At 45.8% G+C, this 18,178-nt stretch overlaps 1 protein-coding gene across 4 annotated transcripts in view; it reads right to left on the reverse strand.

The window, feature by feature from the left end:
* The window catches only part of THNSL2 (threonine synthase like 2), a 115,264-nt gene extending 100,861 nt beyond the window's left edge, over positions 1–14,403 (reverse strand). For 2 of the 4 annotated variants that reach the window (XM_049856679.1, XM_049856676.1), the window contains exons 1-5: positions 14,131–14,293; positions 10,827–11,061; positions 7,255–7,449; positions 6,196–6,348; positions 1,035–1,265 (exon numbers count right to left, since the gene is read on the reverse strand). In XM_049856679.1, the coding sequence (XP_049712636.1) occupies positions 1,035–1,265; positions 6,196–6,348; positions 7,255–7,449; positions 10,827–11,049 (802 nt within the window). In that variant the 5' untranslated portion in view covers positions 11,050–11,061; positions 14,131–14,293. Of the gene's footprint in view, positions 1–1,034; positions 1,266–6,195; positions 6,349–7,254; positions 7,450–10,826; positions 11,062–14,130; positions 14,295–14,320 lie in introns of those variants that run through there. The other 2 variants (XM_049856678.1, XM_049856677.1) reach the window with 2 other exon arrangements.
* Between the last annotated feature and the right edge of the window lie 3,775 nt (positions 14,404–18,178).

Consider the following 18,178-nt stretch of genomic DNA (forward strand, 5'->3'; position numbering starts at 1 on the left):
GGCAGACTGCTGGGCTGTGATCCTGGCTCTGTGTAACCAGGGGCAAGTTGACTACCTTCTCCGTGCCTCAGTTTCCTCCTAAAATGGAAATAATAGCATTGTCCTCCTCATAGGTTTGTGAGGGGATTAAATGAGTTATCACATGAGAAGTACCTAAAATGGTGTATGACATTCTCCCGCTGTCGCCAAGTCAAGTCTGACTCATGGTGACCCCATGTGTTACAGAGTAGAACTGTACTCCAGCGAGTTTTCCTAGCTGTAATCTTTACAGAAGCAGATTGCCAGGGGCTTGCTTCCATGGCACCACTCAGTGGTTTTGAACTGCCAGCATTCTGGTTAGTAGACAAGGGCAAACCATTTGCTCTACTCAGGGACCTTGCACGCCACAGTCAGCACTTAGCAAATGTTAATTATTGTTAAAGAATATTATTTTAATGCCACGTAGCTGCAGAGCACTTTACCCTTACAAAGTTCACGGACACATCGAGAATCATACTGGCTCTCCCAGCGGTCCTGATAGATGACAAGCAGTCCAGTCTCCCTCCTATAGATGAGGAGCTGAGTCCAACCCCACAGCTGTTCAGTTAGTAAGTGGAAGAACTGGGCCAGAGCCCATGCTGTCCAATGTCCCCAGGAGTGGGAACAGGTTGTGCCAGTCCAGCCACTTGCCCTCACATTGGGCATCTGGTCAAGGCTGGGCATGAAGTATGAGTCAGCAGAGGAGGGCACCACCAGCTTGGCACAGCGGCTGAACCCTGACCTTGTCCCTCCACACTCTGCTGAGCAGATAAGGATAGCAGGCCAGGCCACCAACACACCAGGGTTACCTCCCCATCCTCCACCTGCAGCAAGAGCCTGGGATGCCCCCCAAGAACTTCAGGAAGTTAAAAGAAAGTTTTCTGGGAGTTTATTCTGCATAGTTCCTCACCACCTTCAGAACAAGGACCGCACCTTTCTCCTCAAGGTTGCAGCCTAAGGACAGGCTGAAAAACTAGGCCACAGGTGCTTTTCTTGACAGTCCATTTCAGCCTTACCTGCAAGGTTACCAGCAGCCCCAGTTGGCACAACCACCTCCACAGGGGGCAGGGGGTCCACGTCCATGGATGGTGCACACCGGAAGTAGGCAAAGAAGTGGTGGGCCATCTGCACCAGGACGCGGGACCAGTTGATTGAGTTAAGGCTCATCAGACAGTGCTCCTTGACAAAATCCACATCGGCAAACACGGCCTTGATGGGCTCATCAAGCTCATCGCTGTTTCCCTCCACTGTGACGGGGGCAAGGGGAGAGAGCAGCTATCACAGGTGGTCAGCACTTCCCCAGAAAGGCCTCCCCGCTGAGCCCATCCTGCTGGGACCTCCAATCCCCTTGGTGTTTTTTTTTTCACCTGTCTTGGTCTTGCTTTCTGGACTTGCTCTTGAGCTCCTCCAGGATAGAAACCATGTTATACTGGCATGCCCCTGAACAGCCAGCCTCGCTTACAGACAACAGAAAATGCAGCAGGGACCTTCCCCACTGCTTACGCCATTATGAAAAATAAGATATAAAATGTCAACTTTCTGGAAATACTGGGTAAAGAATTCTTCTCTGTGTTCCACACCCACCCTCCCTACTCTTCTGGGAAGGAGGAAGGATGGTTTATCTGATTGTAAGATGGTGAGAGGCTGATCCTTTAACCCACAGTCCTCTATACAGGGTTAAGGTGGAGACTGTTACTATTCCCACGTAGCCTACCCTTCTTCCCTCATTTAGATCACGTGGGTGGCTATTCTGCTTTCTTTTCTTATGTGGTGGGTAAACTCACACGGGCAGAACTTCTCTTCCTGAAGCTGGGTGTGTATAGCAGTTAAATTTATGGGAAAATTATTAAGAAATTCATTTGACCACTAGTTCAAGTTGCATTCCCCAATCCCACTCAACCAGCAATCAATCCAGTATTAATCTCTTATCTGATAATTGGAACTGTTTCTCCATGGAACCAATCTTGGAGGAGAGGGAAATGAGATTTATTGGGAGAAGTACTAAAGTAGGCATTAAGGTTATTGTCCACTCCAGCATCACCACTGTGCAGTGGCAATGATGTTGGAGGACTGACCCTAGCCCCACCAATGAACCGTGAATGGCCTAAACTGGTCACAGCGATTCCATTCCTCTGGCCAGCTCCTGTTCAGGAACTCAGGACCAAGCCAATCAGTGTCTAGCATTCTCGTGGAGTCATCGCTAAATTCAGGCCAATGACACATGAGGGGATGTTTGCTGGGGTTCTCAAAAAAATAATCCATGCTTTACTGCTTTTAAGAGAGAGCCACAGGAAGAGAGAAACATGGTTACCTCGAGTAACCATTATATGACCACAAGAGGAAGGAATTTAGGATTGCGGAAGGCAGAGCAGAGAATGTAAGGAACCTGGGTCCCTGAGGCATTGTTGAGTCACTGAATCAGCCAGTCCGGAGCCCACTCCACTTCTGGACTTCCAGTTACATAGGCTGAAAAAGGTTCTTTTTGTTTAAGCTGATCCGAGTTGGATTTTCTGTTACTTTCTGCCAAAAGCCTCCGAAATAATATACTCAATAAGTACCTAGTGATTGCTGATTATACTGTGCTTAAGAAGAATTATCATAATTCATCATCAAAAAGAACATTTCAAGATCTATCCTGAAATACAACGCTGTCAGTGATGGGATAATATCCGTACACTTATGAGGAAGACCAGTTAATACGACTATTCAAATTTACTCATCAACCATTAATGCCAAAGATGAAGAAACTGAAGATTCTTACCAATTTCTGCAGTCTAAAACTGATCAAACATACAATCACAATGCATTGATAATTACTGGTAACTGAAATGTGAAAGTTGGAGACAAAGAAGAAGGATCTGTAGCTGGAAAAGATAGCCTTGATGATAGAAATGGCACCGGAGATCTCACAGAATTTTGCAAGACCAACAACATATTTATTACAAATACCTTTTTTCAACAACATGAACAGTGACTATACACATGGACCTTGGCGGACGGAAACACAGCAATCAAATCAACTGTATACTTCTGTGGAAGAGATGATGGAGAAGCTCAATATCATCAGCCAGAACAAGACTACGGGCCGACTACAGAACAGACCATCCATTGCTCATATGCAAGTTCAAGTTGAAGCTGAAGAAAATTAAAACAAGTCCACGAGAGCCAAAGTACAACCTTGTGTATATTCCACCTGAATTCAGAGACCATGTCAAGAATAGATTTGATGCATTGAACACTAATGACCAAAAACCTGACAAGTTGTGGAATGACATCAAGGACATCATACATGAAGAAAGCAAAAGGTTATTAAAAACAAAAGAAAGACCAAATGGATGTCAGAAGAGTCTCTGAAACTTGCTCTTGGATGTAGAGTAGTTAAGGTGAAAGGAAAAAATGATGAAGTAAAAGACCTGAACAGAAGATTTCAAAGGGCAGCTCAAGAAGACAAAGTATTATAATGAAATGTGCAAAGACCTGGAGTTAGAAAACCAAAAGGGAAGAACATGCTCGGCATTTCTCAAGCTGAAAGAACTGATGACCAAATTCAAGGCTGGAGCTGCAATACTGAGGGATCCAATGGGCAAAATAATTGAATGATGCAGGAAGCGTCAAAAAAAGGTACAGAGTCACCGTACCAAAAAAAAATTGATTGACGTTCAACCATTTCAGAGGTAGCATGTGACCAAGAGCCAGTGGTAGTGAAGCAAGAAGTCCATGCTGCACCGAAGTCACTAGAAAAAACAAAGCTCCAGGAGTTGGAAGAATACCAGTTGAGGTGTTTCAGCATAACAGATGCAATGCGGGAAGCACTCACTTATCTATGCCAAGTAATCTGGAAAGTAGCTACCTGGCCAACTGACTTGAAGAGATTCATATTTGTGCCAATTCCAAAGAAAGCTGATCCAAGAGAACATGGAAATTATCGAACAATATCATTATTATCACATGCAAGTAAAATTTTGCTGAAGATAATTCAGAAGAGGTTGCATTGACAAGGAACTGCCAGAAATTCAAGCTGGATTCCGAAGAGGACGTGGGACCAGGGATATCATAGGTGATGTCAGATGCATCTTGGCTGAAAGCAGAGAATACCAGAAAGATGTTTACCTGTGTTTTATTGACTATGCGAAAGCATTCAACTGTGTGGATCACAACAAACTGTGGATAACACTGCAAAGAATGGGAATTCCAGAACATTTAATTGTGCTCATGCAGAACCCGTGCATAGACCAAGAGGCAGTCATTCGAACAGAACAAAGGGATACTGCATGGTTTAAAATCAGGAAAGGTGTGCATCAGGGTTGTATCCTTACTTATTCAATCTGTATGCTGAGCAAATAATCCGAGAAGCTGGACTATATGAAGAAGAAAGGGGCTTCAGGATTGGAGGGAAACTCACTAACGACCCGCGTTATACAGATGACACAACCTTGCTTACTGAAAGCAAAGAGGACTTAAAGAACTTACTGATGAAGATCAAAGACTATAGCATTCAGGGTGGATTACACATTAACATAAAAAAAATCCTCACAACTGGAACAATAAGCAACATCACGATAAACGGAGAAAAGATTGAAGTTATCAAGGATTTCATTTTACTTGGATCCACAATCAATGCCCATGGAAGGAGCAATCAAGAAATCAAACAATATATTACACGGGGCAAATTTGCTGCAAAAGATCTCTTTAAAGTGTTAAAAAGAAAAGATGTCACTTTGAAGACTAAGGTGCACCTGACCTAAGCCAAGATATTTTCAATCACCACATATGCATGTGAAAGCTGGACAATGAATAAGGAAGGTGAAAGAAGAATTGATGCCTTTGAATTATAGTGTTGAAGAATATTGAATATACCATGGACCATCAGAAGAAAGAACAAATCTGTCTTGGAAGAAGTACAGCCAAAAGTACATCTCCTTAGAAGGGAAGATGGTGAGACTTGGTCTCACGTACTCTGGACATGTTATAACTGACTCAACGGCACCTAACAACAAGAATCAAGTATGCACCCGAGAGTATGGCTCCTGGACACCCATTTAGCTTAGTAATGAAGTCACTCCTGAGGTTCATCCTTCAGCCAAAGATTAGACAGGCCTGTGAAAACAACATTAACAGAGCACACCAGCCCAGGGCAAGGCAGGAGAGGACAGGAAAACTGGTAATAGGAAACCCAAGGTCAAGAAGAGAGAGTGTTGACGTGTCGTGGGGTTGGTAACTGTGTCAACTTGGTTAGGCCATGATTCCCAGTAATGTGTGGTTGTCCTCCATTTTGTGATTGTAATTTGCCTACGTGTTGTAAATTCTAATCTCTGCCTGTGTTTAATGAGGCAAGATCAGATTATGTTAAAGAGGATTAGGGTAGGATTGTAATATCTAACTAAGTCACATCCCTGATCCAATGTAAAGGGGGTCTCCCTGGGGTGTGGCTTGCACTGCCTCTTATCTTACAGAGATAATAGAAAGGGAAGTAGAGAGTTGGGGACCTCATACCATCAAGAAAGCAGCACCAGGAGCAGAGCATGTCTATGCATTACAATCTTGCAATAACTGCAGGAGAATGCAGTACCATATGGGCAATTACCAAGGCTAGGTTGTTCACAGAAACCCTGGTGGTGTACTGCTAAGTGCTATGGCTGCTAACCAAGAGGTCGGCAGTTCAAATCCACCAGGTGCTCCTTGGAAACTCTATGGTGCCGTTCTACTCTGTCCTATAGGGTCGCTATGAGTCAGAATCGACTCGACGGCAGTGGGGTTTTTTTTAGGTTGTTCACTGGAATGTGCATGTCCTTGATAAAGAAATGGGGTGGAGATGACAGGAGACTGGGAGGGGGTGTTCTTTGGTGGCTGCCTATATACATGGCACCAGCAGGTTGAACTTGCATGGAGGAGGCACTCTTTGGGGTATGCTTTTAAACCTGCACTTGTATATCATACTGTCAGTATTGGTTTATGCACCTGTCAACTCCCCGTCGTTCATGAGACTGTGTACCGGAGCCTAGCCAGTGCTGAGCCAAGGAATACTCCAACCTCTAATATGATTGATGAAGGGCGAGAGTAAGAGGAAGAAGGTATGTAGTCAGTCAGTCGGTGGTTGGGTTTCATCCCAGCCCATCTCACAAAACGGAGCCAATCAAGGCAGGGCCCCACTGTCCCTGGAGCCTGTCTGGCACCCACCTCCAAACACATGGACATTCTCCTTCAGCACTGTTGTCATCTGAAGCTCCTGGATCTTCGAGCAGTGACCCTTGGGCAGCAAAACAATAATGTCCACATTCTTTGCCCCTTGGACACTCTCAATGGCAGCACTCCCTGTATCCCCAGAAGTTCCTGGATGGGAAGAAAAGGGAGTCCTCCCCTTTAGAACAAGGGAGATGCAACAAGGAAAAATGGCCCCTAAAGCATTTTTGCCAAATGTGGCAACACCTACTTTCAAATACTTGGTGGATAGAAACCCAGTTCTTGAACCTCTAAGAGATCTATGGATAGAATTCAGGGTGTCCGTGAACTTGGTAACATAAAAGCTTATGTACTTTATGTATTCAAAAATATTATTCTGAGAATATTTTTAAGTGTTAAAAAACAGAGATGTCACTTTGATGACTAAGATGCCCCTAACCCAAGCTTCCTATGCAAGCGAAAAATGGATAATGAATTAAGGAAGACCAAAGAAGAATTGCTGCCTTTGAATTATGGTATTGGTGAAAAATACTGAATATACCATGGACTGCCAGAAGAGCAAACAAGTCTGTCTTGGAAGAAATATAGCCAGAGTGCTCCCTGGAAATGAGGATGGTGAGATTTGTCTCATGTACTTTGGACACGTTATCAGGAGGGACCAGTCCCTGGAGAAAGACATCACGCTTGGTAAAGTGGAGGGTAAATGAAAAAGAGGAAGACCCTCAACAAGAAGGATTGACACAGTGGCTGCAACAACAGGCCCAAACATAGCAACAGTTGTGACGATGCTGCAGGACCAGGCAGTGTTTTGTTCTGTTGCACAAAGGGTCGCTATGAGTTGGAACCGACTTGACAGCGCCTAACAACAACTCTGAGAATTATTTACAGCCTCTACCACTGTCAAATGGGTCCACAGCACAAGAAAAGGTTAAGAGCCCTGCTCTAGGAGAACTGACAACACATTCCCAGAGAAAGAAATCATGGAGGGCAGCCTGTAAATGGACGCTCACAAATCAGGGCACCAGGGACTCCTGCACTCACACTGACAACACCCACCTACAACCACGGTGACGTGCCTCTCCCTCTTCTCCAGGAAGTACTGCAGGAACTGTGCTGTACAGCACAGGGACAGGTCTTTAAACGCATACGTGGCCCCATGCCACAGCTCCAACACGTTCAGCCCGTTCCTCAGCCTGGAAAGATGGACCACTTCTTGGTGGCGGAATCTGCTGAAGGCTCGGTCAATCAGATCTGTGAGTGTGGGGAGCAGACAGCGGATAAAGGGCATTATCACTCTCTTCGAGTTCTCTCTCAGTCGCTTATGTTTTCCAGTTTAAAGTTTCTATCCCCTCCCATTGCTATTGAGTAGTTTACAACTCACAGCAACCCTATAGGACAGGGTAGAACTGCCACATAGGGTCTCCAAGGCTGGAATCTTTATGCAAGCAGACTGCCACCTATTTCTCCCATTCGTAAATGACACCATTGTGTATATAATGTATAATCCTAGCCCAAAAAAAAAAAAAAAATGAACAAATCTGTACAGCCAGAATGCTCTTTAGAAGCAAGGATGGTGAGACTTTGCCCCACATACTTTGGACATGTCATCAGGAGGGACTAGTCCCTGGAGAAGGCTCATGCTTGGTAAAGTAGAGTGTCAGCGAAAAAGAGGAAGATGGATTGACACAGTGGCTCCAACAATGGGCTTAAGCATAGCAACAATTACGAGGATGGCGAAGGGCTGGGCAGTGTTCTTTTCTGTTATACATAGGTTGCTATGAGTCAGAACTGACTTGACTGCATCTAACAATAACAAGACAAAAGTCTGGAAGGATGTGCACCAAACTACTTATAGATTCCTCATAGTGATTCCCTGAGGGAGCTGTAACGCTAATGTTTCACTTTTATACACTTTTATTTATTTATTTATTATGACCATGCATTCCAAAAGAGGATAAATAAACTATATAACAAACAAATCCATGTCTCATCTCTAATTGACCTTCCTAGAGACAGGAAATGTGTTTTTTTGTTCCGTATTTTTTTGTTGTTGTTGTTGCATTACTAAATCTCACACCGGTGATGCCGGAATCTTGGTATGGATTTATATACAATCCTCAGGGCAGTCGGTTTACAGCGGTGCTTCTCCAGCTTCAACGGACAAACTAATCACTGGGATCTTGTTAAAATGCAGATTCTGGTTCAGTAGTACCCAGGTGTCATGGATTGAATTGTGTCCCCCCAAAAATATCTGTCAGCTTGGTTAGGCCATGATTCCCAGTATTGTGTGGTTGTCCTCCATTCTGTGATTATAATTTTATGTTCGAGTGGATTAGGATGGAATTATAACACCCTTACCAGGTCACATCCCGGATCCAATGTAAAGGGAGTTTTCCTGGGGTGTGGCCTGCACCACCTTTTATCTCATAAAAGGAAGGGAAGCAAGCAGACAGGGGGGACCTCATACCACCAAGAAAGCCATGCCGGGAGCAAAGCACACCCTTTGGACCTGGGGTCCCTGCCCAGAGAAGCGTGTAGTCTGGGGGAAGATTGATGAGAAGGCCGTCAGAGACAGAAAGCCATCCCCTGGAGCTGATGCACTGAATTTGGACTTTTAGCCTCCTTTACAGAAACCCTGGTGGCGTAGTGGTTAAGTGCTACGGCTGCTAACCAAGAGGTTGGCAGTTCGAATCTGCCAGGCGCTCCTTGGAAACTCTATCCGGCAGTTCTACTCTGTCCTATAGGGTCGCTATGAGTCAGAATCGACTCAACGGCAGTGGGTTTGGTTTGGTTTTTAGCCTCCTTTACTGTGAGGAAATAAATTTCTGCTTGTTAAAACCATCCACTTGTGGTTATTTCTGTTATAGCAGCACTAGATGGCTAAGACACCAGGCCGTGCAATCACTGCTGCTCATTCAACCACTTTTTGAGTGGTCCTCTTCTCCCACCATTACATTATGTATTATATTCATGCTATCAACATTCAAACTGTGGGCCATGGACCAGCAGCACTTGTATCACCTGGACACTTGATTTAAAAAAAAAAAAAAAGTTGCTGCAAGTTGACTCCGACTCATTGTGACTCTGTACGTGCCACAGTAGAACTGTGCTCCGCAGGGTTTTCTTTTCAATATTTTATTGTGTTTTCGGTGAAAACATACACAGGAAACTAGGTTCTCATTTAACTATTTCTATACATATTGCTCAGAAACCCTGGTGGTGTAGCGGTTAAGTGTTACGGCTGCTAACCAAAGGGTCGGCAGTTCAAATCCACCAGGTGCTCCTTGGAAACTATGGGGCAGTTCTACTCTGTCCTATAGGGTCACTATGAGTTGGAATCGACTCGACGGCAATGGGTTTGGTTTGGTTGGTTTATACATATTGCTCAGTGACATTGGTTACATTCTTCACAATATACCACCATTCTTGTTATTTACATTTTGGTTGTTCTGTTTCCATTAATCTAGCTTCCCTGTCCCCCCTTGCCTTCTCATCTTTGGTCTAGCCATTTGGTTTCATCTAGACAATTATTTTGAGGAGCACAGTACTCTGGATAATATTATTTATTTCATGGACCAATCTGTCATTTGACTGAAAGGTGACCTCTGGGAATGGTTTGAGCTCCAAGTTTAAAGGGTATCTCAGGGCAATAGTCTTGGGGGTTCATTTAGTCTCTACTGGTCCAATAAGTTTGCTCTTTTTATAGGAATCTGAGTTTTGTTCTACGTTTTTCTCCCATTCTATCCGGGGCCATCTACTGAGTCCCTGGTTGGAACAGTCGGTTGTGGTAGCTGGGCACTATGTAGTTCTTCTGGTCTCAACGTAGCTGATGTTGTTGTCCAGGTAGACTGTCAGTTCTGTAGACTAGGTTCTTCTTTGAGACTTGGCTTCCTTCTTTCTCTTTAGCTCTGGATGAGTTGATACCAATAGTTGTATCTTAGATGGCCTCCTGCCAGTTTTTAAGATCCCATGTGCTACTTCACCAAACTAGGATTTAGAACATTGTCTTTATAGGGTCTTCAATGGCTGATTTTGGGGAAGTAGATCACCAGGCTCTTCTTCTAAGGTGTCTCTGGGTAGACTTGACCCTCCAACCTTTTGGTTATCAGCCAAACACAATAACAATTTGTACCACCCACAGACTCTTTGGACACTCGATAGAAATGCAGAACCTCAGGTCCTACCCCAGACCTACTGAATCAGAATCTGCTTTTTAGCAGATCTCTAGGGGACCCATAAGTACATTACAGTTTGGAACACTTTCCAAGTTCCTTCTGGAGTTACCATTCAAGGAAATTAAAAAAAAAAAAAAAAGCTATCTGGGGGCATGGGTCATTTGTATACAGGAAGGAAACATTCCAAAGTTCAAGCCACTCAGGATGACTGTGAAATTCCTCGTCTTGATAAGGTTTTTTAAAAATCAATTAATGGAAAAAAATTGTCTGCAAATCATTTTGGCATTCAACTCACTGGAGGTGGGGAGCTGTAATAGATGAACTCTAGGGAAATTTCCAATTTTGGGATTTTAGACTCTGGAAAAACCCCCCAAAGTTTGGGGTATAAAACAAGAGCGGTCCTCCCAGATGGGTGTCTATGGGAAGCTGGGCTGGTGGGGGCAGGGAGCTCACCATGTAGGTCATCTCTTGCAATGAGCTCAGGGCCAATGAAGAGGGCGCACAGTTCCTTCACCAGGCCTGGGTAGGACAGCGTGCTCCACTTATGCAGAGTCTCTCTGCCCAGCAGTGGGAGCTCCTCAGGCATGTAGAGGCCCCCATCGGGTGCATAGCCAGACAAGAGGGCCCCCTCAAAGTCCACCCGAGGGGCCATTCCCCGGGTGCTGACGTACCACATGATCCTGGAGACCTGCAGAAGAAACAGTTCCAGAGGTTCCTAGTTCCCACCACCCCATGGCCTGATGCTGAAGCACATATAGCCCACTCAGCTAGCCGCTGGACCACCACTCACTCAGGCAGCAGGAGGTTGAGGCAAGGTGGCATAATTCATGGTGCCCCAGACTGGAAGACTGGGGTCCTGTGTGGGGTCTCATGCCAGCTTTCATCTGTGGCTGTGCAAACCATGACCCTCTAATCAAAATGAAGCAATTCCATTGACCCACTACCTTGGGGAGTCCCTGGGTGGTGCAAATGGTTAACGTGCTCAGCTGCTACCAAAAGTTTGCAGGCACCTAGAGACACCTGAGAAGAAAGGCCTGGTCATCTACTTTCCAAAAATCAGCCACTGAAAGAAAACCCCATGGAGCACAGTTCCACTATGACATACATAAGGTTGTCACGAGTCAGAATCAACTCTATGGCAATTGGTTTACCACCTTGGGGGAGGAGGACAATAGAGCATACTGGGAAGGAAGAAAACTTGGTCCTCACTTGTGAGAAAGAAGGCCCTGAGGTGGCGAAAGATAACAGTGATAATAGGCGATTGCCATTTTGAAATCCCTCTTGATAAAGAGAGGACCTATACACTTGGTCCCTTTGAGAGCTGCTCAGAAAATAACCACCTTTAATGGTTATTTTCAATATTTTCTCCATGAAAATAACCATTAAAGGTTTTTTTTTTTTTTTTTTAGCAGAAATGGACCCAGAAAAAATATTGAAGTTGTCAAGGATTTCATTTTACTTAGATCCACAATCAATGCCCTAGAAGCAGCAGTCAAGAAATCAAACAACATATTGCATTGGGCAAACCTGCTACAAAAGGCCTATTTAAAGTGTTAAAAAGCAAAGATGTCACTTTGAGGACTAAGGTGTGCCTGACCCAAGCCAAGATATTTTCAATAGCCTCATATGCATGTGAAAGCTAGACAATGAATAAAGACCAAAAAATTGATGCCTTTGAATTATGGTGTTGGTGAAGAATATTGACTATGCCACAGACTGTCAGAAGAATGAACAAATCTGTCTTGGAAGAAGTACAGCCAGAATGCTCCTTAGTGAGACTTCATTTACATACTTTGGACGTGTTATCAGGAGCGTTCAGTCCCTGAAGAAGGACATCATTCTTGGTAAAGTAGACCGTCAGTGAAAAAGAGGAAGACCCTCAACAAGATGGATTGGCACAATGGCTGCAACAATGGGTTCCAACACAGCAACAACTGTGAGAATAGTGCAGGACTAGGCAGTGTTTATATAGGGTTGCTATAAGTCAGCACCTAACAACAACAACGGTTATTTAGGGATGCTGCCTCCAACCTAGTGGTTCTCAATCCTGACAGTTTCTTGAAATCAACCTGAGAAGCTAAAAAAAACCCACAGTTGGGATCCTACCTGGCTTCATTAAATTAGGATCTCAGGTGATTCTAAGTGGTTAAGAGCTAACTAAAAAGTCACCGGCCACTCCTTGGGAGAAATTTAGGTTCCCAGGAGCCAGCTGCCATAAAGGTATAAGGGTCCATGTCAAAGGGCCCATGTCCATGTCAAAGAGCTAAGATTGTACAGTTTCACAAAATAGAATGGAGGCTGGGGTGAGGGTGAGGGCATGGCTAGCAGTGACTTCAATAAAGAGAGGGATTTCCCTAACTCTGTGGTAAACTAAGAGCCAACACAAACTTCCCAGGACGCTGGAGTAACAGGCGGGACCTTCACAAGTGCAGACTAAGAAGAAAATGAGACAACTGAGCTACTTCAGGCATGAGGAGAGGGGCAGGCAGGGCTGTAAGAAACAGCCAGAGAAAACATGTACAGAGCACACACCCCTGGGTGAGTGGATCATATCACACCCCAGCCTCACACCTTAAAGAGGATGTGGAGAAACCGGCCCGGGAGCAAAGGTCTCTGTACCATGTGAGTGTAAGGAACTGGAGTGATGAGCTCACAGGACCAGTCTTGTCACAGGGCAAGAACTGCCCCGGTCTAATGTCCCCAAGGGGCAGGACTTTCAGGCCAATAGGGCAAAGCGGGAGAGAAAGCTACATCTTTGGGTTCAATGTAAGGTAAACCAAGTATCAAATAGAAAACAGAAAACCAGTTGCCATCCAGTTGACTTGTCCCACGGTGACCCCATTTGTGTCAGAGTACAGCTGCTCCATAGGGTTTTCAATGGCTGGTGTTTTGGGGAGTAGATCGCTAGGCCTCTTTCTTCCCAGGTGCCCCGGGTGGACTTAAACTGCCAAGAACTCCCAAGGTTTCAGTTAGCAGCCTAGTGCTTAACCGTTTACACCACTGGGGGCTGACAAACCAAACAGAGACACCCAGAAATAGAATTAGGTGCCAGAGGAGGGGGTGACATTCACAGAAGAATATCAAGCACTTCTGCTGAGCTGCTATATGGGAGCTGGAGGACCGTGGCCTCTGGGTATTTTAAAAAAAAAAACCAGTGCGTCTGGGTATAAGATTTAATAACTTGTCTTTGTGACTCTCCTGGACCCTATTCCAGAATGGAGACAGGTGGAAAAGCCCTGACCAATAACTTGGATGGATATAAGGTCAACAGGAGACTGTCCCAAGACCTGGAAGCAGTTCAGGGGCGACTCCTCAGTGTGATTCCAGGAGGTTCTGGGAAGGGGTAGGGCAGGGCGGGGTCTTGGACCCCAGCAGCTGAACTCGGGGCGCTGATCCTGACTGTGCCCCTCCAGGTGGAAGGCCCTGTCTATCCAAGGTCACCGGGCACGGATTCTCAAGCCGGCCAGACCCTGGGCCAGGGAGGGAGGTCTCTGCCCTCAGGGGCTTCCAGGGAGCCTAAGGCTCCAGTCCCAGCCTCTGGGAGGATCGAAGACTTCTCTGTTTGGGGGTTCTCTGAGAACCGCAAAAGCCCTGCGACGGTGCAAAGCACTGGGAACACTCAACCCTCCCAAATTCCTCCAAGTCGGAGCGCCAGAACGAGAGGCGGGGAGGCCAACACAGGCCAGGCTGAGAGTCGGGGGCTGAGCAAGGCTACCCAGCGGGAAGCAAGATCTCAACAGCGAAGAAATGTCGATACCGATTACCGGGGCTGGGGGGCCCGGCGGGGCAACCGCAGGCGGGGGGAGGGGCCGAGGGGCGCCCCCTCGGGTGGGGCGGTGGCCGCGGCGAGCCAGCGGCGGAATCCCACTCCTCGACCGGGGATCAGCCCAGAGGGGCGCCCCGTTCCACCGCCCAGACAGGGGGCCCGGCCGGGCGCGCGCGGTTACCGGGTCCGGGACGCGGGCGGCTGCTGGAACCAGGCCCAGGAAGTGGTTGGGGCGGCGGGGCTGCCAGGCTCTGGACTTCAGCGCTCCACCCCACGTCGGGAGCCGGCTGGGCTCGGGCTTCCGGTTGGAACCGGTTGTCATCATCCTGAAAGCGCGGAGTGAGTAGGGACGCCGAGGAGTGGTCGGGGGCGGCACACAGGGGTCGTGGGAAGCGCGGGAGGAGAGTGCGAAAAGCAATTATACCCAGAACACATTTAGCCCTCACTTTGCATGTTTCAGACATTTTACTAAGCGCTTTATTCACATTCAGTTTCTTAATCCTCAGTGTTGTTATTGTCGTTAGCTGTGCGGTCCAGGCCGCCCCTGACTCATGGCGACCCCAGGCACGATTGGAGGAAAAACTGCCCGGTCCCGCGCCATCCCCGGGATCAGTTCTGGATCGGACATTGTTCCCTTGTCATCCGTAGGCTTTGGGTTTTCACTGACTGATTTTTGGAACTAGATCGCCTTTCTTTTTAGTCCGTCTTATTCTGGAAGCTGTGCTGAATCCTATTCAGCGTCCTCCCAGCAAGCAAGCCTCGCCTGATAGATGGGTGGTGGGTGCCCCTGAGGTGCCGTAGTGGGAAAGGAACCAGGGTCTCTGCACTGAACCGCAGCTGCCCTCCTAATTCTCCCTAAATCAAATGCCAAACCCGTTGCCATGGAGTCAATTCTACTCATGGCGACCCTATGTGTGTCAAGTAGAACTGTGCTCATAAGGTTTCCAATGGCTGATTTCCCAGAAGTAGATCACCAGGCCTTTCTTACACCTCTCAGTGGAGAAAATACACCGTTTGTACCACCCAAGCACTCCTTTCAGAGCACTGCAGCTACAGAAAAAAAAGAAAAAAAAAACTCTTCTGCATGACCCATGAGAAGGAATTCTGGGCGCTAAGCAGGAACCCTGGTGGTGCACTGGTTAAGAGCAGGCTGCTAACCAAAAGGTCTGCAGTTCAAATCAACCAGCCACTCCTTGGAAACCCTACTGGGCAGTTCTACCCTGTCCTATAAGGTCACTATGAGTTGGTGGGTTTTTAAAGCAGAAACAGTGGAAATGAAGCTTCCTGAGACTTCTACACTGGCCTACTGTATCAACATTTTTTTTTTTTTTAAGATTAAGAATTGCTTTTTTTTTTTTTCTCTTTCTGACCTTAGTGATTAGATTGCTCAGCTGTCTGAGGCACTGCAGCCAAGGATCTTCAGAGCAGAGCTGAAGCAAAGCCCCAGGTCTTGCCGAGCTACTGGTCCTAGGTGACCCAAGCAGGGCATCTTACGAGAGGCTTTCCCAGAGCTGTGCATAGAAAGAACTTACTTTTGCCCCAAGCACTGGGATGTAGGCGTTAGGGACCAGAGTCCTCACTAAGGATTAGAGAGCATACAGGGCCTGGACTGCTTGTGCAGGACTGAGGCCAGGATTTTTCTAGGGTCCCAGGCCAGGTGAGGGCAGCAACGCAGACATGCCTGTTCTTTCTGAGCCTTTTTTTACTTTTTAAATTGATGATCCATGGTTGCATCCAACGTGTGTGGTGGTGTTTTGAGGGTGGGGGTAATACTTAAGAGCAAGTACCCCGAATCAGGAGTCCCTGGGTAGTGAAAAGGGTAATGTGCGTGGCTGCTAACCAAAAGGTTGGAGGTTTGAGTCCACCCAGAGGAGCCTTGGAGGAAAGGCCTGGCAAACTACTCGTGAAAGATCAGCCACTGAAAACCCTGTGGAGCACAGTTCTACTCAGACACACATGGGGTCGCCATGAGTTAGAGTTAAAACAACTGGTAGTGCTCACCTTCAGATCACTTCTGGGCCCCCAACTCAGGTAACTAAGGGTTTCAAATAAAAAGTCCACGTTATCCACAAAAAACTAATTGGCACAATTCCAACTGTTTTATGGAAATGGACAAGTCAATCCTAAAATTCAGATGGAAATACAAGAGACCCAGGATAGCCAAAACAACCATGAAAAAGAAAAACAAAGTTGGAGCATTCACACTTCTCAGTTTGAAAACTACAAAGCTACAGTAATGAGGACTACAGTAATGAAGACAGTGTTGTAATGAAGATGGTGTTCTAACGAAGACAGTGTTCTAATGAAGATGGCGTTCTAATGAAGACGGTGTTCTAATGAAGACCGGCGTCATAAATCCATAAATCTTTGGTCAATGATTTCTGACAAGGGTGCCAAGACCATTCAATGCAGAAAGAATAGTCTTCAATAAATTGTGATAGGACAATTGGACATCCACATGCAAAAGAATGAATAAAACCCCTACCTCACATTATATGCAAAAATTAACTCAATGAGCCGAAGGCCTAAATGCAAGCACTAAGATTATAAAACTCTTAGTAGAAAACATCAGTGTAAATCTTTGTGAGGAGTCCCTGAGTGGCAAAAAGGGTTAAGTCCTCGACTACTAGCTAAAAGGATGGTGGTTCAAATCCACTCAGAGGCACCTTGGAAGACACACCTAGAGATCTGTTTCCAAAAGGTCATAGCTTGAAAACCCTATGAGTAGAATTTGACTCAGTGGCAGCTAACAACAGTGACAACAAATTTTTGTGGCCTTGGATTAGGCAAATTTTTTTTTTTTTTTAGATGTGACACCAAAAGTGCATACAACAAAATTAAAAATAGATAAATTGGGAACACTGTACAGAGGTGCTGGTAGTTGAAGCCTGGGACTCTCTAGAATCATGTGATAGAGACCTTAAGTTATTCCAGCCTTATCAATGGAAACACTGAGCCCCAGAAAGGATAAATGACTTTCCCTAGATCATGTAGCTCGTTAGAAGCCAAATCAAGACTTGAATCTGGACTGAAAGAAGGGAAGAGAACATTAAGCCATTATTGTGCACTACTGTACACCACCTGTCTGTCAGTTTGTCCTTCTGTGGTAGCTTGTGTGTTGCTGGGATGCTGGAAGCTATGCCACCAGTATTTCACCCATGGGTCACCCCTGGTGGATAGGTTTTAGCAGAGCTTCCAGACTAAGACAGACAAGGAAGAAAGGATTGGCGATCTACTTCTGAAAATTAGCCAATAGAAACCTTATTTAAAAAATGGAAACCTTGGTGGCATTGCGGTTTAAGAGTTTAGCTGCTAACCAAAAGGTCAGTAGTTCGAATCCACAAGGTGCTCCTTGGAAACCCTATAAGGCAGCTCTACTCTGTACTATAGGGTAATTATGGGGGGTCTTGAAAGTTTTCGAGTGGTCATCTAAGGTACTACTATTGGTCTCTTCTCATCTAGAGCAAAAAACAGTGAAGAAAACCAAAGACTCAAGGAGACAATTAGTCCAAAGGACTAATGGACCACATGAACCATGACCTCCATTAGCCTGAGACAGGAAGAACTAGATGGTGCCCAGCTATCACTACCGACCACTCTGACGGGGACCACAACAGTAGATCATCGGCAGTGGGAGAGAAATTTAGAACAAAGTTCAAACTCACAATTAAGACCAGACTTAGTGTTCTGATAGACACTGGTGGAACCCCTGAGACTATGGCCCTTAGATACCCTTCAGACTTGGAACTGAAATCATTTCCAGAGATCACATTATAGCCATACAATAGACAGGTCCATAAAATGAACAGTAACACCAGTGACAAAAGTATGCCTCAAAACAATCACCAATTGCCCAAAAGCAAAGTTCAGAAGGATAGTAGGAGCAGGAAAGCAAGGTGAAGGGACACAGGGTACTCAGGGAGGAACTGGGGAGAATGCTGACACATTCAAGGGTTTGGCATCAATGTGACATAATCAATGTGATAAGCTGTGTATAAATTGTTGAATGGAAAGCTAATTTGCTCTGTAAACTTTCACC

This window comes from Elephas maximus, chromosome 17 (assembly GCF_024166365.1).
Source record: "Elephas maximus indicus isolate mEleMax1 chromosome 17, mEleMax1 primary haplotype, whole genome shotgun sequence".
NCBI lineage: Eukaryota > Metazoa > Chordata > Mammalia > Proboscidea > Elephantidae > Elephas > Elephas maximus.